This window comes from Phocoena sinus, chromosome 14 (genome assembly GCF_008692025.1).
Source record: "Phocoena sinus isolate mPhoSin1 chromosome 14, mPhoSin1.pri, whole genome shotgun sequence".
Classification (NCBI taxonomy): domain Eukaryota; kingdom Metazoa; phylum Chordata; class Mammalia; order Artiodactyla; family Phocoenidae; genus Phocoena; species Phocoena sinus.
This window is the reverse complement of record NC_045776.1, coordinates 63,837,903-63,857,119: the sequence shown is the minus strand read 5'-3', so window position 1 is coordinate 63,857,119 and position 19,217 is coordinate 63,837,903. Positions and strand designations below refer to the sequence as shown.

At 45.4% G+C, this 19,217-nt stretch overlaps 1 protein-coding gene across 3 annotated transcripts in view; it reads left to right on the top strand.

Annotated features, from left to right (window-relative positions):
• Positions 1-15,027: 15,027 nt before the first annotated feature.
• MAPK1 (mitogen-activated protein kinase 1) overlaps positions 15,028-19,217 on the top strand; it is a 94,807-nt gene continuing 90,617 nt past the window's right edge. For all 3 annotated transcript variants that reach the window (XR_004345403.1, XM_032602828.1, XM_032602827.1), the window contains exon 1: positions 15,028-15,372. Coding sequence is in view for 2 of the 3 variants with exons in the window: in XM_032602828.1 (XP_032458719.1) it covers positions 15,254-15,372 (119 nt within the window). In the remaining variant the exon portion in view is untranslated. The remainder of the gene's footprint in view (positions 15,373-19,217) is intronic.

Sequence of the window (19,217 nt, the reverse complement as noted above, 5' to 3'; positions counted from 1 at the left end):
TTAGACACTACGTCTCCAGCAGCCCCCCTCAACAGGGCCTATGCACCTGTGCCTCTGATGCCCTGGTAGCTCCTCGGCCTCCTCCTACCAGCCCTCAAAGCGCCACGACACTCAGAGAACACCAGGCCCCACTGCAGAGAAGCCTGGGACAGTCCACTAGGGATTCCAAGGTTGGGCAGTGCTAATCTGTGGTCCTAGAAGCCAAAATGGCTGGTTGCCTCTAGGTGGAGGATTGGCCGGAAAGGGGCCCCAGGAGAGGTTCTAGGTGATGGAAATAGTCTCCATTTTTATTTGGGTCTTGGTGACACAGATGAACACTTTTGTCCAAATTCAATAGACCACGTACTTAAGATCGGGACAGTTCGCTGTATGTAAATTACACCTGGATACAAAATAAAAAGGCTCGGGCCAGACTCTGGGTAACCCAGGCAGCGCACTTGGGGGAGTCATGGAAGGTGGGAGGGAAGGCCTACCGGGGGAGGTGCCAGGCAGCAGGGCTATGGACGGAGCTCCAAGACGGCCACACGAGCAGGTGGACAGTGACAGTCAAAAGGCCAGTGGCCCAGGGTGCCGCGGTGGTTAGACCATGGCCATGCTGAGGGACGACCACTGGGCCCAGAGAGCCAGCCACAAGGGAACCTGGGTGAACCCTCCAGGAGTTGGGGAGAGTCAGCACTTACTGTGCACCTACTGTGTGCCAGACCCTGGGCTGGAGAGGCGCGGCTCACTGAGTTACGCTGCGGCCCTGAAGGTCACTTGATCCCTGAGCAGAGGAGGAGCCCGAGGCTTAGGGCTGCAGCTGGCGCGAGGCAGAGCCCAGGCCGCCTTCTTCCAGAGTCAGAACTGAGCTTGCCACCTCTGGTCGCACGGGCTGTGGCTGGGACCCTACGGGACAGAGAGCTGCCTGGCTGCCCGCGGGGCTGGTGAGAACAGAGTCAGCCTGTTAGAAACCAGAACTGTGTGCGCCGGCAATTAGTCCTAAGCATGCTGTGCTGAAGTCTCAGGTCTCAAGAACTTTTAGAAGGTCAAACACAGGTGGAAAAGGTGGAGCACGTGGGGCCTGGGGTGGTGGGTGAGGGCCAGGGGCCTGGGATGCCGCACTGGGGTTTGTCTCGTGTCCCTCGGCAATGACAAGCCGCCTATGGTCTCTGCAACTGCATTCGCGTTGTGAAGAGCCCTCCGCGGTGGGCGGTGCTGCCTGGAAGGGGACGTGACCGCTTCGCCCACTGGCCAAGGGACACAAGTGTTTGCCCTGCGTGTGCATGGAGGCTCCCGCGGCAGGGGAATCTGAGCTCCGCTCTGCACGCAGGGAGCCAGCGAATGAACCCTCTTCTTCCCCCTCCAGGCTCCTGCCAGCCTTCCCTTGCCAAGCCCGGTCCAAAGCTGCCAGCGGATGCAGCGCGGGGTTTTGAGGCAGCCGGTGGCTGGGAAGGGCATCATCACACATGACTGTCACCTTTGAAAACGGGATCTGGAGGTAAAAGGCTAAGTTATGGTACATTTTTTTTTTTTTTTTTTTTTTTTTTTTTTATGCGTTACGCGGGCCTCTCACTGTTGTGGCCTCTCCCGTTGCGGAGGACAGGCTCCGGACGCGCAGGCTCAGCGGCCATGGCTCACGGGCCCAGCCGCTCCGCGGCATGTGGGATCCTCCCAGACCGGGGCACGAACCCGTGTCCCCTGCATCGGCAGGCGGACTCTCAACCACTGCGCCACCAGGGAAGCCCTATGGTACATTTTTATAATGGATTCCGATGTGTCTGGTTAGAAGATTGTGGTAGATTTATTAGGAAAAAAGCAATGAAAATATACAAAACTATCTCATTCTAATGTTTATTTAACATTTTTAATTATGTAAATATGCAAGTATGTTCTTAAAAGCACAGGAAAGAAGGGCAGGTACCTCTTGGAGGTGGAGTGGAGGGGCTTCTCTGCTCTGGCCCTCATGCCTTGTTTTACAGGCTTTGCATGGTTTGAACTTGCAAAAATGAGCATGAATTTTTATTTTTTCCACCTGCGGGGCATGTGGCATCTTAGTTACCTGGACCATGGATCGAACCCATGCCCCTTGCAGTGGAAGCATGGAGTCTTAACCACTAGACGGTCAGGGAAGTCTGGAATATTTTTATAATTTAAAAAATTCATGGGCTTCCCTGATGGCGCAGTGGTTGAGAGTCCGCCTGCCGATGCAGGGGACACGGGTTCGTGCCCCGGTCCGGGAAGATCCCACATGCCACAGAGCAGCTGGGCCCGTGAGCCATGGCCGTTGAGCCTGCGCGTCCGGAGACTATGCTCCATGACAGGAGAGGCCACAACAGTGAGAGGCCCGCATACCACACACACACACACACACACACACACACACACACACACACACACAAATTCATAAATTGAAACGAAAGAAACCGTTTGGAAGCCAGGAGTGAAGGGGCTGAGGAAGAGGCTGAGGCAGGGATAGTTGGGAGGGCTACTTGCCACAGAGAAGCAGGGCAGGCAGTGGGGAGGGAGTGGAGGGCTGGATTGCAAAGTGTTCAAGACCCTCCTGCTCCATTTTCCTCTCCTGCCTTTCCTTCCCTTGGAGGTGGCAGCATGGCTGGAAGCCAAGGAGGCAGCTGGTGTGGTCGGAAAATCAGTTACGTGCAAGGGGATTGAGCAAATGTATGGGTGCCAGGTTTTTCTCACTGTTGAGAAGAGAATTGCAAATATGGAAAGGGGGGAGGCTGGAAAGAGCCCTGAGCAATTGGAGATGTCAGTGTGAAATATATATGTTTATGTACATATTTATATGTATATGTATATATTTACACACACACACACATACACACACACACACGTGTGTATATTTTTTTCCCTAGCTCTCTCCAGTGAGAGCACCTAGAAACAATGTCATCCCATTAGCAACAAGCACACCAGACACCCAGATCTTGGTTTCTAAACACCATCCTACACCAAAAAGAATTAGGGCTCCTTGAAGAAATGGCTGATTCCAGGGCTGGGCCGCCTGGAGAGTAACAAAGTTCAAAGAATGATGGTGACATGCCACAGGATATAGGGGTCAACTGGAGGAGCTCCTACTGACCAAATCTGGGGCAGCTGGAAATCAAAATAAAATAAAATAACTAAATTACACAGGAATCCATGAGTCCATTTTGAAAAGGAAAAAGAAAAGCTCTTCCTTACAGTACAAAGCCAACTAATGGAATTCCTAGCTGTGCAATAAGGCAAGAAAAAGATGTAAAAAGAATACAGATCAGAAAGAAAGAAAGAAACTGATTCTCTTTGCAGATGATGTGATTATCCATGTAGAAAGTTCCCGAAAATCTATCCTCCTAAAAACCCTGTTAAAACTAACCAGTTAGTTTAGCAAGGTTGCAGGATACAAGTTCAATACAGGAAAATCAATAACGTTTCTACTGGTTTTGGAAACAGAAACTTTTTTTAAAAACTACCGTCTAGGGACTTCCCTGGCAGTCCAGTGCTTAAGACTCTGCACTTCCACTGCACGGGGTGCAGGTTCCATCCCTGGTCCAGGAACTAAGATCTTATGACAAGCGGTGCAGCAAAAAAACCCAAACAAAAACAACAGGTAAGAGCAAAAATTTTTTTTAAGTAAAAATAAAAATTAAAAAAACTACTGGGCTTCCCTGGTGGCGCAGTGGTTGAGAGTCCGCCTGCCGATGCAGGGGACACGGATTCGTGCCCTGGTCCGGGAAGATCCCACATGCCGCAGAGCGGCTGGGCCCGTGAGCCATGGCTGCTGAGCCTGCGTGTCCAGAGCCTGTGCTCCGCAATGGGAGAGGCCACAACAGTGAGAGGCCCGCGTACCGCAAAAAAACACAAACAAAAAACCCCACTACCATTTACAATAGCTCCAAAACACATGAAATACTTGCTATAAATCTAACAAAATATGAACAGGAACTCTATGCTGAAAACTACAAAATTCTGATGAAATAAATCAGAGAAGATCTAAATACATAGAGAGACAGGCTACGCGCATGGTTTGGAATAGTTAAAATAGTAAAGATGCCAATTCTCCCCAAACTGATCTACAACTTCAATGTTATTACAATAAAAATTCCAGTGGCTGAATTTTTAAAATAGATATAGACAAGCTGACTGTAAAATTTACATGGGAAGTCAAAGGAACTAAAACCATTCAAACAATTTAGAAAAATATGAATAAAGTTGGAGGACTCACAGAACCTGATTTAAGACTTACTGTATAGTTGCAGTAATCAAGACAGTCTGGTACTGCCACAAGGGTAGACAGATAGATCAGTGGAACTGGAAAAAATCCAGAAATCAGCTTTCACAAATGTAGCTAACTGATTTTTTGGTGATAAAATATATCTAACATAAAATTTGCCACTCTAACCATTTTTTTAAAATAAATGTATTTATTTATTTGTGGCTGCATTGGGTCTTCGTTGCAGTGCGCGGGCTTCTCATTGCTGTGGCTTCTCTTGTTGCAGAGCACAGGCTCTAGGCACACGGGCTTCAGTAGTTGTGGCTCGCGGGCTCTACAGCTCAGGCTCAGTAGCTGTGGTGCGCGGGCTTAGTTGTTCCAAGGCATGTGGGATCTTCCCGGACCGGGGCTCGAACCCATGTCCCCTGCACTGGCAGGCGGATTCTTAACGACTGTGCCTCCAGGGAAGTCCCTTAACCATTTTTTAACTGTGGTTAAATATACATAACAAAATTTAGCACCTTGATCATTTAAGTGTACAATTCAGTGGTATTAAGCACATTCACAGTGTTGTGCAGCCATCAGCACTATTTTCAAAACATTGTCATCACCCCAAGTAGAAGCTCTACCCATTAAGTAATAACTCCCCAGCTTCCACCCTACCTCCAACCCCTGCAGCCTCTAATCTACTTTCCGTCACTACTAAATACTCATATAAGTGAAATCATAAATATTTGTCCTTTCGTATCTGGCTTATTTCACTTAGCATAATGTGTTAAAGGCTCATCCATGTTGTGGAATATATGAGAACTTCCATTTTTATGGTTGAATAACATTCCATTTTATGTATGTACACGTTTTGTTTATCCATTCATGGATAAACATGTGAACAAACATGACATTTATGTTGTTTCCACACGTTGCCTATTGTAAATAATGCTGCTATGAACATTGAGTTCCTGTTATCAAATCTTTGGGGTGTGCATCAATACCTAGGGGTGGAATTGCTGATGATATGGTTATTGTATCTTTCACCTTTTGGGGAACTATCAAACTGTCTTCTACAGCAGCTGCACCATTTTATATTCCCACCAGTAAGGTACAGGGTTCCAATATCCCCCATGTTTGCCAACTCTTATTTTCTGTTTTTTTTTTTTTTTTTTTTTTTGTGGTACGAGGGCCTCTCACTGTCGTGGCCTCTCCTGTTGCGGAGCACAGGCTCCGGACACGCAGGCTCAGTGGCCATGGCTCACGGGCCCAGCCGCTCCGCGGCATGTCGGATCTTCCCAGACCGGGGCACAAACCTGTGTCCCCTGCATCAGCAGGCGGACTCTCAACCACTGCGCCACCAGGGAAGCCCGCAACTGATTTTTGTGTGTCGATTTTATATCCTGTAACTTTATTCAATTCGTTTATTAGTTCTAACAGTATTTTGTATAATCTTTAGGGTCTTGTACATATAAAATCATGTCGTGTGCAAACATAGGTAATTTTACCTTCCTTTTCAATTCAGATGACTTTTATTTCTTTTTCTTACCTAATTTCTCTGGTTAGAACTTCTAATAGTATGTTGAGTAGAAGTGTTGAAAGCACACATCTTGGTTCTTGATTTTAGAGACAGAGCTCTTCTTTTTCAATGTAGACATTTACAGCTATAAATTTCCCTCTGAGCACTGTTTTCACTGAACACCTTAAATGTTGGTATATTGTGTTTTCATTTTCATTCATCTCAAGGTATTGTCTTACTCCCTTTGTGATTTATTCTTTGACCCATTGGTTGCTTAAGAGTATACGTTGTTGAATTTTCACATATTTGTGAGTTCTTCAGCTTTCCTTCTGTTATCCATTTCTAGTTTCAATCCATCATGATTGAAAAAAATATTCTGAATGATTTCAACCTTGTAAAATTTATTAAGACTTGTTTGGCAGCCTAACATATGATCTGTGCAGGAGAATGTTCCATGAGCACTTGAGAATAATGTGTATTCTGCTGCTGTTGTGTGGTGTTCTGTTTATGTCAGGTCTAACTGGTTTATAATGTTGTTCAAGTTCTCTATTTCCTTATTGTTCTTCAATCTGGCTGTCCTATCCACTACTGAATGTGGGTATTGAAGTATCCAGCTATTATTGTAGTATTGTCCATTTCTCCCTTCAGTTCTGTCCATCTTGATTTATTTAATCTTTTGTCAATATATAATGACCTTCTTTGTCTCTTGTAATCTTTTTTTAAATTTATTTTTATTTATTTATTATTTTTGGCAGTGTTGGGTCTTCGTTGCTGTGTGCGGGCTTTCTCTAGTTGCAGTGAGCAGGGGCTACTCTTCATTGTGGTGCGTGGGCTTCTCATTGCGGTAGCTTCTCTTGTTGCGGAGCATGGGCTCTAGGCATGCGGGCTTCAGTAGTTGTGGCTCGCAGGCTCTAGAGTGCAGGCTCAGTAGTTGTGGCACACGGGCTTAGTTGCTCCATGGCATGTGGGATCTTCCCGGACCAGGGCTCAAACCCATGTCCTCTGCATTGGCAGGCGGATTCATAACCACTGCGCCACCAGGGAAGCCCTCGTGTAATCTTTTTTTTTTTTTTTTTTTGCGGTATGTGGGCCTCTCACTGCTGTGGCCTCTCCCGCCGCAGAGCACAGGCTCCGGAAGTGCAGGCTCAGCGGCCATGGCTCACGGGCCCAGCCACTCCGCGGCACGTGGGATCTTCCTGGACCGGGGCGCGAACCTGCGTCCCCTGCATCGGCAGGCGGACTCTCAACCACTGCGCCACCAGGGAAGCCCTCGTGTAATCTTTTTTAATTGAAATTCTGTTTGTCTGACAATAATATAGTGACCTCAGCTCTTTTGTTTATTATTTGCAAAGAATACCTTTTTCCATTCTTTTATCAGTACTCTCAAGCTCTTTGTGTTTTTACATCTAATGTGAACCTTTGGTAGACCTCATAAAGATAAGGTCCCGTATTTTTATCCATTCTGCCAGTCTCTGTCATTTAATAGGAGAGTTTAGTCCATTTATGTTTTTTTTTTTTTGGCCGTGTCACACTGCTTAGCTCCCCAACCAGGGATTGAACCTGGGCCCTCAGCAGTGAAATCTCTGAGTCCTATCCAGTGGACCACCAGGGAATTCCCTAACGTAATTAGTAGTAAAGAAGGATTTATTTTATTTATCAATTTTAGACAATATTTATTTCTTATTCTGGCAGTGAGGAATTAGCTCTTCTGTGATACTGTAACCCCACTTTTCTCCTTTCATCCTCACAATATATTTTTCCACTGTGTATAGTTAAATCAATAGTTAGTGTTTACATTATTGACCAAGTAAGTAAACTTTGTTCACTCAAGCTGTAAATTATTATTACATTTTCTTTTTCTTACAAGTTTATTTTATCTGGAGTTAATAATTATTTCTTTCTTCAATTTTTTTAGTTTTCTAAGTACCTAGAGCTGTTCTCTTCCAAAGGTTCCAAACACATAGCAATAATTTTTCCAAATATTCAACCCATAACTGATCAATTCCATCTTTTTCTTGGAGACGTAATCCCACAGACCTCTGTCTTTCTGCTCCACTTTGGACTGGTTGCTCACTAAACCTGGTACACAAATGTTGTCCTGGAACTTCCTTTTGCCAGTCAAGAAAGATTATTTTTGTCATTTAGCTATTTGTTTTCTGTGTGTCTTTTGTGTTTTTTGTTCTTCAGTCTCCCCATTACTGCCTCTTTTTTAAAAAATTTAGTTGATTTTTTTGGGTAACATACCATTTTAACTCCCTTCCCCTTTCCTTTTCTGTATATTTTTATTTTCTTAGTAATTACCTTGGGAATCACAATTAACATCTTAAATTTATAACAATTATAAAATAAATATAACACATAAACAATTTCAATTAAGTAACAATTTAAAAAAATTATTGGACATCCCTGGTGGCCCAGTGGTCAAGACTCTGCACTTCCACTGCAGGGGGCATGGGTTCATGCCCTGATTGAGGAAGTTCCACATACCGTGCAGCACGGCCAAAAAAAAAAGAAAAAAATATTTTTAAATTATAATATAAAATACTATGAATTATACTAACTTATTTTCAATATTAAATTATATTACATCTCCTCCCTTCCTCTTCTGGCCTCCATGATTTATGAGGAGAAATCAACTATTCATCTTATCGAGAATCTCTTGTACATACTGAGTCACTGCTCTCTGGCTGATTAAAAAAATTTTTTTTGTCTTTGGGTTTCCACAATTTGAACATAATGGATCTCCTCTGGATAATGATTAGACGGGGTGGGCATGTGACCCAGTCTGCCATGAGGCAGGAGGGGAGGCTACTGTGTGTCTGGTTGTCTCCTCACTCCTAAGAAGGGGACTCACCAGGGGAGACCATCCTTTCTGCCTTTGAATAGTGTGGCGCCATGTACAGCCTGGAACTGCTGCATCCACCTCCCTACCTGCCTGAGCATGATGCCAATGCACAGAATAGGCTAGAAGGGCAGAGAAGGGGAGCAGAAGCTGTACTTGTGGGATTCTTGTCAGGTGAGAAAGAGTCCATACTGTTTATACCGATTTGGTTTGGCAGGACCTCCACTTCGTGCCTAGGATGTAGCAATTAAGGAGGCGCTTGCTGTCAGATGCTGATGCTGCACTGTGTGACCCCGAGAGTGAGTGTTTCCTTAAATGTTTCACCCTAAGTGCCTCACTCATCTCTTCCTGGTCCTGACCCTATGTGATTCAAAGTTTTCTGAACCTACAACTGAAAGGTTCTAACTGACAAGCAGAGGACACTGAAATGTAAGGAATGGACAGGTAAGAGGAACTCAGAAAAGGAGATGAATAACAGCTGCTCTGTTTGGGCCAGCGTGCTGTTATATAATAATGGTGCCAGTGGCCAGCCCAGCCTTCAGCCTAATACTAAAATTGCCCTCCAAATTTTCAGTCGTAGCCATCTTATTGTCATGATTTTCTACAGTATGTTACTGCATCTGACCTGAACAATATATGCTTCTTTGAATTTATTAAAATGTTTTATGGTCCAGTGTAGGATACTTTTTATATTTTATGTAGGTGTAGAACTCAGTATGTGTTTTTATGCCTTATTATTCTGCTGTTCAACTCATCTTTATTCTTATTTTTGTTTATTTTATACATCACAGTCTGATAGTGGTGTGTAATATATTTTATTATAACTGTGTTTCTATTAGTTGTATTGTATTTCTAAAGACCGTTTCCTGGTTTGTGTTGCTGTATAATTTGGTGCATTTGGTTTCACGATGACTTTTTATTCTGTGTATTTTTTGCACATCTTTTCTAACAACATTACATATTCAGAGTTTGTCCTTTGATCTGATCTGAGATTTTCATATTTTTATATAGGAATTTTAGCTATTTATGTGTTTCTTATTTATTTACATTTCCCTTATTTGCTACACTTAGTTTCACTTTCCATCATCTAATTTTCTTGTATTTTGATGTTGTTTCTTAATGATTCCTTGCCATTTCTTTTTTATTTACAACGTGAAGAAGGTGTCTAGTATACTTCTGGTTACATACTCTTGATTTTTGCTGTATGAATTACCTTCTTCCTTTTATCTCTTGTAATAATTTATAAGGTAGACATACAGCTTTTTACACTGAAAAAATATCTGAAATTATATATATATATTTTGATGTGGACCATTTTTAAAGTCTTTATTGAATTTGTTACAGTATTGCTTCTGTTTTATGTTTTGGTTTTTTGGCCGTGAGGCAGATGGGATCTTAGCTCCTCGACCAGGGATCGAACCCACACCCCCTGCCTTGGAAGGTGAAGTCTTAACCACTGGACCAGCAGGGAAGTTCTATAATTTTTTTAAAATAACCTTTTTCCTCATTTTATGTAAAACAAAGACTTAGTACCTTCCTTTTTCTACCCTCTTTCTTCCTATCTGATTGCATTAATCTGAGGTTAAAACCCCCTATTTTATTTAATTTTAATTTTAATTTTGTTTATTTATTTATTTTTGCGGTACACGGGCCTCTCACTGCTGTGGCCTCTCCCGTTGCGGAGCACAGGCTCTGGACGCACAGGCTCAGCGGCCATGGCTCACGGGCCCAGCCGCTCCGCGGCATGTGGGATCTTCCCAGACCGGGGCACAAACCCGCGCCCCCTGCATCGGCAGGCGGACTCTCAACCACTGTGCCACCAGGGAAGCCCAAACCCCCTATTTAAAAAAATCCTCTTTCTCAATTTTTTTCCTTTTGCATTTTGTTTGTTACTATAGCAACAACAATTATTTCAACTTATCAGCATCGGTCTCTACTGAGTGTTTTTATTCAGTTATCTCTCTATGTTTAGCTAGTTTCAAGGCTCATTGCCAGTTCTTTTCTCTTGTTTCATCATTCATGAGTTTCTGATTCATGTCCCGGTGATTTATTGTATGACTCTGAGCAATTTTTGCAAAAAAGGGAGTTAGTTGGGTCGTGTATTAGTCACAAACTCTTGTGGTTTCAAGTGACAGAATCCAAATTCAAATTGATTTCAGTTAAAAAAAGAGAATATATTGTCTCATGAACCTGTAAAGTCCAGGCTCAACTGAATACAGCCTCGAACTCTGTCATCAGGAAACTGTCTCCATCTCTGGACCCTGCTTTCCCCATCTCAGCTTCATTCTCAGAGGGCAGTTCTCACATGGTGGCATGTCTGGCCCCAGACTCATACTCCCTGCCCTGGCACCCGGGCAGAAGGAGAGCACTCCTTTCCCAATTGTTTCTGCAGACGTCTGGGCTGAGGGATTTCCCTGGCGGTCCAGTGGGTAAGACTCCGTGCTCCCAATGCAGGGGGCCCGGGTTTGATCCCTAATCAGGGAACTAGATCCCGCATGCCGCAACTAAGAGCCTGCATGCTGCAACTAAGAGTCAGCATGCCACAACTAAAGTTCCCGCACATGGCAGCAAAGATCCCGCCTGCCACAACTAAGACCCGGTGCAGTCAAATAAATAAATATATATATTTATTTAAAAGTCTGGGCTGGGCTTCCCTGGTGGCGCAGTGGTTAAGAATCCGCCTGCCAGTGCAGGGGACATGGGTTCGAGCCCTGGTCCGGGAAGATCCCACATGCCGCGGAACAACTAAGCCCGTGCGCCACAACTACTGAGCCTCTTCTCTAGAGCCGACGAGCCACAACTGCTGAGCCCGCACGTTGCAACTACTGAAGCCCATGAGCCTCGAGCCCGTGCTCCGCAACAAGAGGAGCCACCACAATGAGAAGCCTGTGCACCGCAATGCTGAACAGCCCCCGCTTGCCACAACTAGAGAAAGCCTGCGTGCAGCAACAGAGACGCAACACAGCCATAATTAATTAATTAAAAAAAAAAGTCTGGGCTGAGTGTCAATGGCCTGGATCAGGTCTCATACCCATCCTTTAAACCAGCGTCTGTGACTCTGATTGTGGAGCCCTGGATCACATTCTTACTCTTGACTTGGGGGTGGGGCCAGCCCTGCAAACCACATAAGGGTGTAAAAGGGACAGTTCACCAAAGAAAAACCGGATTGTTGCTACCAGAAGGAGAAGGGGTCAATGCTGGGCAGGCAAAAAATAACAGATATCCATTGTTTTCTAAGATTCTAGATCTGTGAACTGTCACCACTCTAGAGAGACAATAAGGAAGACATCCAGGTGGCCAGCTGGCCATCTAAGCAGGGTCTTAGGCTTAGATAGTGGTTTAGCATGGTCTCACAGTGTTCCAGAGCCTCGTTCTCAGGTTCTTAGCTCTGTGCTTCTGGAAATCTGTTGTTGTCAGTCTGGCTAGATGATTGTCCCCTATGGGCCTGTCTCACGCCAGCCTGACTCAGCAGAGACAGATGTATATCTAAATCCCATCTTAGAGGGAACAGTAATTGCCAAAGGACCTAAACAGGGCTGTCTCCTGGTCAGTGCATTTTCCCTGTCAAAAACCACAAATGAAGCCAAACTCTAATCATAAGGTAGCTTAGTGACCACAGAACCAATCAAGAGAAGTTCTCTGGAGAAAGGTTATTGGCCAGATGCATCATGCCATGATAATACGGTGACTTTAAATGTCCATAAACACTGGAAGAATGAAGAGAGGACATATTACAAGGCTGAAAGGTAGGAAAGAACTGAGAGCTGCCTGGTCCAGCTGGAGCACAGGGGAGGGCAGGTGATGTTGTGTGTCAATTATACATCAACTAAAAAAAAAGCAAATAAAACAGTGCTTTTCAAAGTTTAATATCCATATGAACCACAGGGGAATCTTATTAAAATGTAGACCCTGAATCAGTGGTCTGGGGCGGGGCCTGAGATGCTGCCTTCCAAACAAACCCCCACATGATGCTGATGCTGCTGGTCTGGAGACTACACTTTGAGCAGCAACAATTTCCAAAATATTAAGAAATAGAATTTATAGGTGTTTGTGATGGGTTGGATGGGAAGAGGGGTTGGGAGCAAGGAAAAATGCATTGTTAAGGACCATCCCCAAACTTCCAGCTTGAGTATCTGGGTGGTGATGCAATCCACGAGTACAAGACGAGGAACAGGTTTGCGTGGGGTCGATAATAATGAGATAACATTTATTGGGTATATATTATATGCCAGGTTCTTTACATATGCTGTCTTGTTTATTCTGTACAATAGGGAGGTAGGTGCTATTATGACTTTTTTTTTTTTTTTTTGCTGTACGCGGGCCTCTCACTGTTGTGGCCTCTCCCGTTGCGGAGCACAGGCTCCGGACGCGCAGGCTCAGCGGCCATAGCTCACGGGCCAAGCCGCTCCGTGGCATGTGGGATCTTCCCGGACCGGGGCACGAACCCGTATCCCCTGCATCGGCAGGCGGACTCTCAACCACTGTGCCACCAGGGAAGCCCCCCTATTGTGATCTTTAAGAGTGAGGAAACTGAGGCCAAGGTCATACAGGTGGTAAGTGGAAGAGCCAAGATTCAAACTCTTTCTGGTAGTCTGAGGGCAGAACTCCTGCAGTTAACCATTGGCAGTTTGGAAATGTGAAGTTGAAGCCCATGTAGGATGTCACAAGATGTCCAGGTGGACAAGCTGACCACTTATTCTGACAGTTAAAGACCTGGGAAGAAGTGAGGCATTAGTGGGAATTAAACCATGCAAGAACGGCTACAACCTACCCTCTCAGAGTGCTGCCAATCTTGTTCCATTTTCCTTCGGCATTTAATTATTACAGAGGAGGACTCTGAAGAAAACCAGCTTTCAGCTTCTTAAATAAATAATCTTTCTTTTTTTTTTTTCTGATTGGGTACTGTGTTTGTTCTTTATCCCTAAAATTTAAGAACTTTTCCAGGTTATGTCTTGAAGTTGGTTTCTGCTTATTAATTTTTCTGGATTCAGAGAACTCACTCAATTTTCCACTTCTACCTCAGATCTTTTTAGACCTAAGGCAAGTTTTCTTTTACTATAATTTAAGTTATTGTCTCTAATTGATTTGCTTTGTCTTCTTTGAGGGGTGCCTATAGTTTGACTCTCTGTGGTATTCTCCTGTACATTTTTTCTCTCTTAAAGAATTTCATCACTGACTTTTTCTTCTATACTGCTGATTTGCTCTTCTACATTGTTAAGTCTGCTTTTTAGTGCTCCAACCATTGCTTTTACTTTGGCTATCATGGTTTTAATTTCATGGAACTCTCCATTTATCTTGGCCTGTTCTTTAAAAGATGCAATGTCCTCTTTTAGTTGAGAGTAAGAATTAGGTGTTTTCTGAAACTGGGCTCTGCTTCATGGACTAAATATATTGCAAAGGAGTAATTTTTGGCTCTAGCACTTTATTTTTCTCATATGCCACATATTTCTTTCCCCAGAGGGTTAAATTTTTTTTTTTTTCCTTATTCACCTTTGATATTGTCTAGTTGATCTTTGTTGTTGATGCCTGGAAGTCCAGGCTTACAAGATCACAATGTTGGACAATCAAGATGCAGGGTTCCCCACCCTTACTCCCCATCCAGAGATGGCCCGGGTGTCGGTTCAGAAGCAGTGGTTAGATTATCTTCTCATTGTTAGCTATTCTTGGCATTCACTTGCTTCAAGATTCCGACTTTTATTTTCCAACCTCTGGTGTCTGTGACTATTTCTGAGGCTCAGGGTGTTTGTCTCATATTCTCTAGATCTTGATGCTTTGGACTTCAGTGTTTCTATCTTTGCGTTTCTATTTCAGTATGTCCTATGTCTGAGACGCTGTCCATCTGTACCAATCTGAGTCTCAGTCTCTGAATCTCAATGTTTTTCTCAGTGTCTCAGCCCCGTACTCCCGAACCCCTTACTGATCTTTATATTTCATCATAGCACTTATCACAACTCGAGTCTCCCTCCCTCCCTTCCTCCCATCCACCCATCGATCCACATCTCCTAATGCTGGAATGTAACTCGTGGCAGAGTGGACGCACAGGATCAGGGTAACTTGTTGAACGAGCCTCTGTCTGATCAGCGGGTCCCGTCCTGGCCTCTCGTCTGGGCCTCCACCTCTAGGTTTCACACTTTCTCAGGATGCAAATGTCTTTCTCGGTCTCGGTCACCCTTCCGGTTTCTGTCCGTGTGTAGAGGCCTCTAAGTCCGTGTGGGCCGCGGACTCGCACACGCATGGCCGGGGCGCGCGTCAAGGTATGGCGGAGGTTTCCTTCCTAGGCCCCGCAGGCCCACTGGTTCAGCCTCCGCGTCCCCTGCGCCTGGGGGTCCGCCTCCCGCGAGTGCACGTGACCGCGCCCCGCAGAGCCGCCGCAGTGCCCCGCCCCGAGCGCGCGGCTTCCGCCGGCCTCGCAGCCCCGCCCCCGTGCGCGGGGAGCCAATCCGCGCGCACGTCTCCCGGCCCCGCCCGACGCCCTCATCGGCGCGCGCCCCTCCCTCCGCCTGCCGGCCCGCCCGTCAGTCAGTCCGGCAGGCAGTCGGTCCGAGTGGCTGGCTGCTCCTCGGTTCTCCCGAGCGGAGACCTCCCTCTTCCCTCCCGGCCAGCGGCGGCGGCGGCTGCAGCGGCGGCGGCGCGGTCCCCCGGGAGGCGCGGCGTGGGCCGAGCGGCGGCCGCGGAGCGTCGAGCCCAGCGCGGCGGCTGCGGCGGCCCGGCGGCCAACATGGCGGCGGCGGCGGCGGCGGGCGCGGGCCCCGAGATGGTCCGCGGGCAGGTGTTCGACGTGGGGCCGCGCTACACCAACCTCTCTTACATCGGCGAGGGCGCCTACGGCATGGTGTGGTGAGTGTCCGCGCCCCGCAGCTCGGCCGCCCCCGCCTGGGCCTGGCGGACGCAGCCGCGGTCTCGCCCGGGCCTCGGCCCGGCCCCGGCCCCCGACCACGGCCCCCACCTGGGCTGCGCCGTCGTCCGCGAGCTGGGGGCCTCGGGCCGGGTCGGGCCGTCGGGCCTGGGCGTTGCTCCTCGCTGGGCCCGAGGGGCGGAGGCTGGGGCCGGGACCCCGGGACCGGCAGCGAGGCGCCCCCGCCCCCAGTGTGCGCACAGCGCGGCCTCGAATTCCTTCGGATGCTCGTCGCGGCGTGTGTGCACAGCTCCGAAATAATCATATGATTTTCCTTCCCTCGCCTGCGTTTTCCGCGAACGGCTTTCGTTAAGTGCCTTCCGTGGTGCCAGGCGGGCTCTCCTACGCAGGCTTTCTAAAAGGCGTTAGTGGCACCAGTGTTCGTTGTGGAATATTTCAATCTTGAAGTCTTCAAAGGGTTTTTAATACCGTACTGCTAGCGTTTCAGGAAGGATAAGCCAGTATTGCGCTTTTAGTTTATTAAGGAGTCATTTGGAGTTGGGCCTAATTTGACTTGTTTTTCTTTTGCCCCGCGTGGGCTCTCTTACCAGCATAAAGGCATCCAGACGTTTTAGCACAATTACTGTGAACTTTCCCTGTTAATGCTTTAGTGGTCAGTATGTGTGTATCCCTAATGGAGTTCTTGCAGAATCACATTCAGGCGCTCTCGTCTCGATCCAGCTCACCGAAATGTTTGTGGAATCGGGGTGACAGTCTTGTTTTTCATTAGAACCACCTAGCTGTCGTGTTTTGTGCTGGTGAAGACCTGTGCAAGTGTAGACTCCCTTACACCGAAATTTTCTCGTGAGTGTGTCTTTTCTGTTGAACGAAGGAAGCGAACTAATATTTATTGAACACTTCGTGGCAGGTACTGTGCTAGGTCCATTATATCATTTGAACAAACAGCTGGAGGGAGGGGAACGCGGTGATGTCTTTCAGATGAGAAAGTATTTCGAGGTGAAACCAGTTCCTAAGGTCATACAACTAAAGAGGCATGCTTGAGATTGTGGACTGAGATCCTGTTTCAGTTGCTGCAGCTCTTTTCATTACACCCCACTTTCCTTAAATAGTGTTATTAATCATATTAGAATTTTAGGATGTTTTACTCTTAGCATTTGTATTTCAGAAATGTATTCAAATTTGAATGATCATAATTTTAGAAATACCATAGAGGGCATGTTTTGCCAAGTGTTAGTTAAAATTATTTTTTTAAAAAAGACTTTAATTGAATCTTGAATATTTTCATACTCTTCAGGAGCAAAATGTTTCACGGTGCACAACTGTGAAAATTAACATGAACTCAGAGGCTTAGGAGCCAAAAGAGAAATTAAATTAGGTCAGGCCTAAAAGAAATAAGGTCCTAGAATGTAACGGAGAGAAAGAACTGCCCGCAGCATCACTTCTGTTGCACCTGCTGGTAAGTATCCCAGTAAACATGTCTGTTTATGAGAGGTTCAGAATTGCCCATCACGTCCTTCAGCGCTTTAAAATATGTACTAAAAAAAACTAGTTTTATGACATTTCAGTTGAAAGTTTTTTTTATTTCTTTTTAATCTGAAGCTGATTTAGATAATTTTCTGGTAATTTTCTGTCACTGCTGTAGGCTTATTTGACCTTCTCCGTCTCTGTCAGGTGAAATATCAAGTCCTCTTACTGTGATGTTCTTTTCTTAAGTAAGATCCAAGTACAAATATTATTGGGATTAGAGTCTGGGTCCAAATTATAACTTTTTATCTTCAGGCTGATGATATTTATTTAATATAAGAATTTAATCTACGTCGTATGCTATTAGCATTTAGTAAATATTGGTTAACAATGCTGAGTTTATGGAGGATTTCTTGATTGAAATGTTAATATTTGAATAGTGACATTTTAAAAAAATTAATGCTTCCAGAAGGATTTAAGGATTTTCAGGAAAAGAGGTTTTTCTTTAATTTCCTGAATCAGTTCATTAGGAATTTGTCTTTTTCTTGCAGAGTCCTTTCCTAATCATCAAGTGGAGGATATAAAGATGAAAAGTGGAGTTTGAATTGGGTCTTTAGGAGTGAGTGTGATTTTGATAGAAAGATAATAGGTGAAAGTGACAGTTTGAGCTGTGGAATCTAATCCTGGAAAAGTATTTAGGTGACAAACTTGTAGAGGACTCTAAAGGCAAAACTGAATTTGGTTGTATATTTATTTGTGCAGTGGAGATGCATGAATGTTTTTGAAAAGAGGCAGGCACATGGTCAGTTTTGGAATTTGGGGGGAGGATAGACCAACACTGGTGGAAATGACAGGAAAAAAAAACAGGTGGGGAATCACCTAGGCTGTTGTAACCTTCTAGAGGTGAAGTAATATAGTGGGCGTGGAAAATAGCAGATGGAGATGAGAGCCCTTATAAAGATAGAATCAATAACAGGGGCTCTTGTCAGAATAGTGGTGGACTTCTAATCATGGCAAGTGTGGGATGAAGCAGAGGATGATGAGTGAGGTCTTAATGGGTAAGAGGTGAGAGAGGTGGGATTTGGATTTGAGAGGGATTTCCAGGCTTGATGATGTGGCATGGACATGGCTGTTAATTCCAAGGCTTCTAGTGTGGGAGCCTGGGAGGATGGTGGTGCTGTTATGAGAGAAGGAATATAGACAGAGGAGGTTTGCTGAGGAGAAATAGTGAGTTCTGGTTTGGACTTGTTAAGTTTGTGATGCCTTTAGGCCATTTAAGCTATATCCAGAAGGCATCTTGAAAATAAGAGGGAAGTAAAATCTGGAGATGAAAATTTGTGTAAGTGATAGTCTTGGGTGGAGGAGCACAGATTCTTTTTTTTTTAATTAATTAATTTTTGGCTGTGTTGGGTCTTTGTTGCTGCATGCAGGCTTTCTGTAGTTGCAGCGAGCTGGGGCTACTGTTCGTTGCGGTGCACGGGCTTCTCATTGCAGTGGCTTCTCTTGCTGCGGAGCACGGGCTCTAGGCACACTGGCTTGAGTAGTTGCGGTGCATGGGCTTAGTTGCTCCGTGGCATGTGGAATTTTCCCGGACCAGGGATCAAACCCGTGTCCCCTGCATTGGCAGGCGGATTCTTAACCACTGTGCCACCAGGGAAGTCCAGAGGACAGATTCGTATTTGAGGTCATTGGTTAGGTGAAATTGCATGCATATGTTCTGTATGTTTACCTTTTTAGTGAAACAATCCACAACATTCATTAGATTTTCAAAGGGTCCATTATCCCAGAAAGGTTAAGAACCAGTGAGACAGAAGAGAAAGACCAAAGAGGTAGCTCTGACAAACAAGTGCTTTTAATAGATGAGCAGAGGAAGAGGAAGCTCTGGACTGGTGAGATGTAGAAGAATCAGGGGAAAAAAAAAAAAGTATGAAAGAGGAGAAATTGAAGCTCTTTGCTTGGTCATCTAATTAAGATAAGTATTTTGGATAAGTTCAGTTTGAAACACTTTCTAAAATGTGACTGAGAGGTCGTGGGGTCATCTCCATAGAGACACTAATTGAAGCCTTGAGAGTGGACAAGATGAGAAAAATGTGAGAGCTGAGCCAAAGGAATGCCTGACTTTAGGTGTCAATAGAGGGCAAGTTACAGAAGAGGACGGAGGAAATGTGGTCCGAGACCAGAGAACCAGAGTTCACACTATCAAAGGAGCCAAGGGAGGTCGTGGTCATTAGGGATTGGTTTAAATACTGTAGAGAGCACCGTGCAGCTGGAAGAGCAGCTGTTAGATTTGTTAACTTTCAGCTCTCCTAACAGATGGGCTCTCTTCTCTTCTCTGCCATCCTGTGTGTGGTTGAGTTTGCTC